Source organism: Genypterus blacodes, unplaced genomic scaffold, assembly GCF_046128005.1.
Source record: "Genypterus blacodes isolate CSIRO-AG114 ecotype Tasmania unplaced genomic scaffold, CSIRO-AGI_Gbla_v1 ptg000131l_1, whole genome shotgun sequence".
Lineage (NCBI taxonomy): Eukaryota > Metazoa > Chordata > Actinopteri > Ophidiiformes > Ophidiidae > Genypterus > Genypterus blacodes.
Window position 1 is genome coordinate 373,607 of NW_027466933.1, and position 8,956 is coordinate 382,562.

Here is an 8,956-nt window from a genome sequence, read left to right on the forward strand (position 1 = left end):
ACTCATCCACTGTTATTCAACTACACCTGACACCTGTATGTTAATCTCCCGGCTCTACCAACACCTGATTAACAAAGGGAAGTGTGGTCATCATCATTGCCGCAACACCTGATTACCTGATGAACTGGACAGTTTCATCTTCATGCTCATCTCACTAATAAAGGTCAGTTTCCAACAGTGCTCAAGTAATGGAACCATTATTCTCATTTAAATCTCTAAAAAGTGTTACAGAATACACAAGAAATGATTTACTATCTGTTTTATAAACCGGTTTTCTTTCCCCTCATTACTTCACATACATTTGGAGAAGGATAGATAAAAAATAACATTTAGACATGCTATGTTTATGTGTCAGTAATGATATAAGGCGTTCTGGTGTCATGAATGGAAGAATAGTTGAATTGTTCAATCATTTCCTATTAGTTTTGCGAATTTATAAAAAATGTGTTTGTCCATTTCCTTGTGGGTGTGTGGCTACGCGTACAGATTGACGTTGATCTCAGCCAATAGGAACACGCATAGCTCTGCTCAGGACATCGGACCAATGAGAACTCGCGTTCAGTATGGAATGAGTTGCAGGACGGTATCTGATTGGACAACTGGTGTCGCGAGCGCCGTCACGGTGAGGAGTGAAGGAGGAAGTGGGTTCGTCGGTTTGAGGCGAGCAAAAGAGAAGGGGACCCACGAGCGGCTGCTCCTGTCTGTATGCACCGAGACTTCACACGCTGAACACGAGACTTCACCCGCTGACTACGAGACCTTACCGCCGAGCACCATGCCTGAGTAAGTTCACCACTAACTCCTCACTAGCTTACGTTTCAATGGAAGGTTAACAGCTTAAACACACTTCAGTCATTCTAGTCGTTTTTACGCAATTTACCAAAACTCGCCATTAATTTAATTGAGTGTAAAACGAGCTGCTAGCATGTGGGCTAGTTGATAGTTCTCCGTTGTACAAGAATCCTGTCTGACGTGACGGTTCACCGACTGTTTAATCCACTAATATTGACTTGTTGACTCGTACTAAGGATGCCGGGAAGAGTCAGCCCCCATGTAGCTAAAGGGCATTACATGTTTTGACATTCATGTTCATTCATTATTTCCCTTTATCTTATATAGACGTTTTTAAAAACGTCCCTTAATTTGTCCCTAAAGTTCACAAATATATATTTTAAAATGTTGTGTTTCTACAGGTATTACAAGAACATTAGAAAGTACTAAAATAATTGACAGACTGGGTCCTGATTGGAGAAACCACTTGAGTTCTTTAATAATGTAGCAGTGAAGTGTGTAGATGGTTTATTCAGATGGAAATCATAAAGATCACAGTTAGAATATTTATTAAAATTCCCTGAAATCATAACCGTCTAAGGTTAAATGGGACGTGTTTATGATGTGGTAGTGCATGTTAGGATTTAGTGATGTGATGTGACTTAGGTTTGTAGTTCCATTTCTGGTGTAGAGACTAACTATAAGGAGAGTGTGTAAGTTAAACCCGTCTTAGCCTCTGTTGTTGATGCTCAGTCTGACTCCTGAGGCCTCATCACAGCCTAATAACAGTGTAAGTGTGATCATCTTTGCTTTCACAGAGCAGACATTGCACTCATCGGATTGGCCGTCATGGGCCAGAACATCGTCATGAACATGAACGATCACGGCTTTGTGGTAAGAACATGTTTATGTTGTGGACATGAAGCAGTTCAGTTTAACTTGATCTGGGAGTGACTACGGTAACTTTTCCCTACAGGTCTGTGCCTACAACCGGACTGTATCCAAGGTGCATGACTTCCTGAAGAACGAGGCCAAAGGCTCCAAGGTGATTGGGGCAGAGTCTTTGGAGGACATGGTGTCCAAGCTGAAGAAGCCCAGGAGGATCATCCTGCTGGTCAAGGCTGGACAGGCTGTGGATGACTTCATCAACAAGCTGGTCAGTGGCTGGAATCAACTCACAGCTGAGTCCTGCCTTGTTAGTTTCACCTTTTGTGTGGTAAAGATTGTCCTCCTCTTCGTCAGGTTCCTCTCCTCGGGGCCGGGGACATCATCATAGATGGTGGTAACTCTGAATACAGAGACACAACGGTGAGTCGGTAGCAAATGACACTTTGTGAGAAATGTATATTCTATTTACCGTTTGCTAAGCCTCATTATTGTTATGTGTGATTGTGTGTGTGTGTTATACAGCGGCGTTGTAAAAGTCTGAAGGAGAAGGGCTTCCTGTTTGTAGGTAGTGGGGTCAGCGGTGGAGAGGAGGGGGCTCGTTATGGACCCTCACTCATGCCAGGAGGACACAAGGAGGCCTGGTGAGTCCACAGTCTGTGAGGCACAAACACACACTACTCTCAGAGAGCCTCTTTGTCCCGTGTGTGTATTTGTGTACGTCACATTCATCATTTGTACTGCTGTTTCTCTTTAAGGCCTCACATTAAAGACATCTTCCAGGCCATCGCTGCCAAAGTGGGAACAGGGGAGCCGTGTTGTGACTGGGTGAGTGCAGTGTTTTGTTAGTGTGGTGTGTGTGTGATGGCTGCCACACTCATCCACCGACCAGCTGCAGCTGTTAGTGTCATGTCGTAGCTCTGATATCTTCTGTTCCGTCTCTCCTTGGGCAGGTTGGAGATGAGGGCGCAGGTCACTTTGTTAAAATGGTCCACAACGGCATCGAGTATGGAGACATGCAGCTGATCTGTGAAGCCTTCCACCTGATGAAGGAAGTGCTGGGCATGGACTACGATGAGATGGCACAGGTACGTTTCATCATGAGTGTGTCGCCGGTTCATGTCAGCTCTGTTAAACCGACGATGCAACAACGTGACTGAACTTCTGTCCCCACATTCAGACCTTCGACAAGTGGAACAAGACAGAGTTGGACTCCTTCCTGATTGAGATCACCGCCAACATCCTGAAATACAAAGATTTTGACGGCAAATACCTGCTGCCCAAGATCCGCGACAGCGCCGGACAGAAGGGCACGGGGAAGTGGACGGCCATTTCTGCTCTGGAGTACGGCACGCCCGTCACCTTGATCGGTAAGACAAACGAGGAGAGGGCAGACGAGGAAGTGTCCGCTTTCCTTCTCCTGTTCTCTTTCTGGCAGGAAACCGCATCGTCATGGTGACATGGCAGAGGGCACATTTCCTCATAGCTCATTTTCATCGTGGCCCCGGCAAACAAACGACTAACGGTGGGAGTGGAGGAGCTAAGGGAGTCTCTGTGGGCAGGGTTCTGTCTAAGCAGATTGAAGGCTTTTCTAGTGTCCTGCTCATGGGCTGTGACATAAGGGGGATTTGTGCGTCTCTGCCTGCTCGACTCTGTGCCTGCTTCATAAACAGACAGGCTGGAGGTCAGGAAACGAGATTAATCCAGGAGCAGTGTGTCACCATCAGGGCTACACACACACACACACACACACACACAGCTCTCAGTGTGCACGGCGATGCCATGCATGACCGAGCGGCATGCAGTTGCTGTGAAACACGATCGACTTCCCTTTAAAGTTCATGACTGTCGCCTGATACTTTGCCAGGGTTTGGCATTTTAGAAAGTAGCTTCTGCTGCAGTGTGTCGGTGAATGGTGATGCCCCCTGTTGTTGTAAAGGAGAGAGGGAGGCTGAACAAAAGGCCTCATTGTGTGAGCACTGAGCCAGTGTGTGTGTGTGTGAAGCATTCTGCAAGGGTGGATTCCTGCTGCAACGGGAAAACACACACTCATCAGATATGTTTTCTTCCCCCCTCACTCTTCTGTTGTCGCCTAGTTTGACAGTTTTCAGTCACAAGTCAGTTTTGCAATCATTCAAGGGAGAAATGGACATGCTGTGATTTTACAAGCCAGCTGATAAGGCTGCTGAAAGTGTGCTTTGTTTCCTGTATATCTGTGTAAATGGCTTCTCTGTGTTTGGTCATGTTGACTCTACTTCCCTCTTCCCTGTTTGGCTCTCATGTTTGGTTTTGGAGCTTTGACCATCAGATTCAGGTGGAAACACTGTGGTGCTGTAGAGATGCCAGGCCCTCCTTTTATTCCTGCTGAGTCATGCAGAGCCCTGCGCTCCATGTTTACCTCGGCACCGTGCCATCGCTGGCCTGGCTGTGAGCTGGTTGCCATGGCAGCAGCACATAGTTGGCATGGCGCTGGCCGTGTCAGCCATTGCGATGTATTTTGTGAGTTTTCATGTAATGAAAGTGTTAACTGTTGGCACGGTCTCTGTCTGTCCGTCTGTCTGTCTCTGTGTGTGTGTGTGGAGAGCTCACAGCTGTTTTGTGCAGCTCCTATAAGGTGATGCGTTCAGGGAGCTGATCTCTTTGTCCCTCTCTGTGTCTCAGGAGAGGCTGTCTTTGCCAGATGTCTGTCCTCACTGAAGAGTGAGAGGGTGGAGGCCAGCCGCAGCCTCCCAGGGCCTCAGGGGGTTAAATTCAGTGGAGACAAGGCCACCTATCTGGAGGACATCAGAAAGGTAAGAAACACAACAAACGGGACTGTTAAACGGCACAAAACCTGCTGAGATAACGGAGGTAAACTGCATTACTGCCATAACTGTGTGTGTTTGTGTTCTCCAGGCTCTCTACGCCTCCAAGATCATCTCATACGCTCAGGGCTTCATGCTGCTCCAACAGGCCGCCAAGGAGTTTGGCTGGACCCTAAACTACGGCGCCATCGCCCTGATGTGGAGAGGAGGCTGCATCATCAGAAGGTACAGCCAGAAGTACAATCAAAGTATAAGTGTGCCTGTGAGCGTCCTGGCTGTGTCACATTGTGTCACTTGGCATCAAAAAAGAGCTTTGACAGGGATGGTGAAAACTGTGGTCAGGCCGAGGAAGAGGGAAGTTCTTAGAAAGGGAGAAGTGGTTGAATGTTGTGTGCTTGAAGGTAGAGGATGATGTAAGGACAGATAGAGTAAGTAAGCTCCATGTGTGAGAAGGAAGTTCATAACTCCACTGCTGTGTTGTAACTGGAATGAGACGTGTGGATGAAAGGAGGGAATGAGGAAACGCTGATGGTGACACGCTGCTCTGTGTAACCTGGAAGATGTTGCGTAATCCTAAAACAAATGAGTACAGTTTGACTTTATCCAATCTTTGTTTGAAAGGTCAAAGTGCAGCTTGGTTACAGTCAGAAGTCCTTATTTTACTACAGTGATGTCATTCTGTAGTGGTGACCTGAGTGTGAACTTTAACGCCGTCCTCTTGTCTGCCCACAGCGTCTTCCTGGGAAAGATCAAGGAGGCGTTTGACAGAGACGGTGACCTGCAGAATCTGCTGTTGGACAACTTCTTCAGCGATGCTGTGCAGGACGCTCAGGTATGAGGAAGGAGGAAGTGGCGAACACGTTTAGACACGCAGAACCAGTTATTTCCTGTTTTGAAATGAAGAAGCGTACGCAACACTCCTGCTAGAGGACAAAGACGAGAACAGTCTCAGTGGCACCAGAGACGTTAATGACATGGTGCTGGATCTGAACAGACATTCTTACCTTTGTGACTTGAAACAAACAGTCAGCGGATGGTTAATTGGATCTCCTTTAACCCTTACTTACCAGTTCATGTTAGCTTATAGATGATATTATGCTTCAGATTGTGTTGCACATCAACTCATCATGAATTCAGTTTTAAAAGTTCCTCAAAATCCTGCTGTGTCAGATGTGTTTGTCCCAAGCGATAAATTTCACAAACGGTGATTAATCGCTAATCGATGAATCGATTTTTAATAATCGATTAATCTGAGGCATCAAATGAACGTAAACATCACGCTTTCGTCCTCTCGTTTGCGCCCCACAGGAGTCCTGGCGCCGGGCCATCAGCGTGGGCATCCAGCACGGGATCCCCATGCCGTGCTTCACCACCGCTCTGTCCTTCTACGACGGCTACAGACACGAGATACTGCCCGCCAACCTCCTCCAGGTAAGAACGGGCCCAACATATGGCACCGCCTGGGAGCGTGTGAGATTAAAAAGGTCACGTGCAGCTGCTGCGTGGAAGCGGTTTAATACCGTGTGTGTGTGTGTGTGTGTGTGTGTGTGTGTGTGTGTGTCTAGTCTCTGCTAAGACCCTGTTTTAAAGACATATTGTATCTGTGGATATGTGAGTAGATATGCAGCGTGTACATTTGTTCAAAGTTTAGTTTATATTTTACAACTTTTCATAATTTTTTCATTAAATATGTGAATTTACTGTTCTCACATTTTCTTGTGTCATTTTAACACACATTCTAACATTCTGACTGGTCTCTTATAAATGTCCCAGTACTCCAGTTGTCAGAACTCTCTTGTCAGAACCAAATTTGAGATAAATTTATGTAAAGCAAAAAAAAATTTATCAGGTTTTCTTACTTTTTAAATCTTGTAGTTACTGCTCTCCTCTGTTTAACGTGACTGTAGATGAGCATGTGAAGGTGTCGGGTGTCTCCAGCTCTAGCATGTGTCACTATGTTTAGTCACTGTTTAGCTTCACCCACTAACCAAACACTGAGGTATAATAATCACATATGTACATAAAGAAATGAAACGGTTCCCTGTGGGTCTGATGGTGTGTTCTCGTCTCTTCAGGCTCAGAGAGATTACTTTGGCGCTCACACGTACGAGCTGCTGTCCAAGCCCGGACACTTCGTCCACACCAACTGGACCGGCCTGGGCGGAAACATCTCATCTTCATCCTACAACGCGTGAGGAGGAGCAACCATCGCATCATGAAAACACACAAAGAGGAGAGGAAGAGGAAGAGGAGGGGAGGTAGAAGATTCGTTACACATTCCATCTTCACCACGTCCGAATATCACAAACCCACCAACAAGCATCTCAATTAAACAGTTACCTTTATTTATCAACAAGTGGAATCCTAGTATGTGTGTGTGTGTGTGTGTGTCTGTCTGTCTGTGTGAGTGTGTGTGTGTGAACTCTCTCCCTATGAGTTAATGGAGCTGTGACCCCCCCGGGGATCCAGTGTTTAGCCACAGCTAAACACTGGATTACAGTGGACCACTGCACTGCACTGCATTAGGCTAAATAAAGATTCCAATCCCTTTATAATCAGCTTGTTTGCTGAATCTTCGGGTGCCGTAAACAGGATTGAAGTGTGTGTGTGCAGCGAAGGGTTAATTTGGGTAACAGGCAGCATAAGTTGATACATAAATAGTCGATAGTAGCAGAGTCTGTGTGTGTGTGTGTAGGGTGGGTTTAAAAAAATAAACTTTTTACCACTTACCCCTATTCTTGCTCAATCTGTGTGTGTGCATGCATGTGTGTGTGTGTATACAGTGAATATTAATTTATTATGTCTTTAATCCCATGTTGGAACACTTTTTGACGTTTCAATGGGCGGCCAGCAGATGGGGCTAATGTACCTGCACCTTTAGACACTGGTGTGAACACACACATTATGACTGATGGTCATTTTGTGATTTTATCTTTTATGCACTTGCCAGTATACTCAACTCCACAACTAAAGTACTGCCTTGATACACACCGTCTTAACAAAACCTGAACAATGTACTAATACACCCTGACGGTATAGATCAGCTCTTTGAAAGAAAAATGGATCAAATTCACTGCATTGCGAAACAATGTCTGATGATAGTTTGAGTCCAGATTATGTTCAGTCAATATAAAGACAGGACGAGTATGAGCAGACTGGAACAAGTCTGACTGGTCCTCTAACTGGCAGTAATTCCATAATACTTAATATTATTAAAGGGAAATATATGGGCAGTATCTGTATTAGGAAATAAGTCATCCTAGTGTAATCCCTGTATTAAACTGAAAGTCAGTTAAGGCATAAAAAAGTATAATCTCCCCTCAATTAAAGCTACATAGAGCTGTAATTTAAATACTGGTTGAAGTGTAAAGTGCTGCTGTGTTGCCTGCTGCTCTCTGAGGTCTCACAAAGTCACAGAGCAGTGACGTGTGGGGCGTAACTGACAGGAGTGTGTGAGATCTGTTATTACAACATAAAACTCACCTCACCTTACTGCACCTTTGCACCTGTGGCTCTGATGTTTACGGAGGCGCCCGCTCAAGGAGGCGTTGTGATTCTTTGTTAACTGTCCCCTGTCACCAATCTCCTTGTTTGATCCCTCACTTTAGAGCTTAGCCTAGAAGAAGAGCAGAGTAGGAACACAAACACACACACACACACACACACACACACTGCTGAGAGCTACCGCCCCCTGAGAGACCCTCTGTCAAATTAGAGCTACTTTGTTTTCATTTATCCCACTAGTTAATATGCCTCTGCTCTGCGTGTGTGTGTGTGTGTTCTGGTCCCTTTTTTCTTACGTTTAATGAATCCAAAAGGACAGAACGTTGTCTACAATTATAGGATCTTGTGTTCTTAATGAGCCCTGATGTCATTCAGAGGTTACAGCTGAGTGATGGCAGCACAGGTGGGCGATGCGTTCACTGACTCATCTGCAAATACAAACAGGAGAAGCAGCAGTAAGAATGCGGTAAACACAATAATGTGACAGCAGACAGCATAAATCAGGGAGAGTTTATTTATTATTTCATCTCTGTACAGTCTGTCTCAAATCCAAATTCAGCTCTGGTCCTGACTGTGACGATCAAATGAGAGGAAACATGAACGTGACAAACCTGGGTGTGTGTGTGAGTACAGGGAAATGGGCTCAGTTAGTCTGATTACAGCTCTGTTCACTGCATCACACTCTTCACCAAGGCCGGTAAAGCAGGAAGGAACAGCTGAACGCACATCTGATCACAACGTGCAACTCATCGACAATCAGGTGAGTTTATTGATCTCTAGTTTAATGCACTTAAAGTTATACAAATAGAGAGGAAGGCTTTGAAGAAGATGCTCGCAGGATTAGATGTGCTTTTAATCTGATTTTATTTTCAGGAATGAACACACACTGGGTACGTGACAGGTCCAGACAGACAGACAGACGTCAGAGGCCACATGGCTCTCAGGAACAGATCTCACTGTAAGAACCTTTCTCTACCTGCTAACACCGGGAC

At 45.5% G+C, this 8,956-nt stretch overlaps 1 protein-coding gene across 1 annotated transcript; it reads left to right on the plus strand.

The window, feature by feature from the left end:
- Positions 1–618: 618 nt before the first annotated feature.
- On the plus strand, positions 619–7,189 carry pgd (phosphogluconate dehydrogenase). The gene is made up of 13 exons (XM_076163392.1): positions 619–783; positions 1,590–1,665; positions 1,748–1,927; positions 2,014–2,079; positions 2,182–2,300; positions 2,415–2,484; positions 2,610–2,744; positions 2,837–3,026; positions 4,318–4,448; positions 4,552–4,685; positions 5,193–5,292; positions 5,769–5,891; positions 6,536–7,189. Exons 1-13 carry the CDS (start codon positions 776–778, stop codon positions 6,653–6,655), a joined length of 1,452 nt encoding a protein of 483 aa, XP_076019507.1. The 5' UTR covers positions 619–775; the 3' UTR covers positions 6,656–7,189.
- The last annotated feature ends 1,767 nt before the right edge of the window (positions 7,190–8,956 follow it).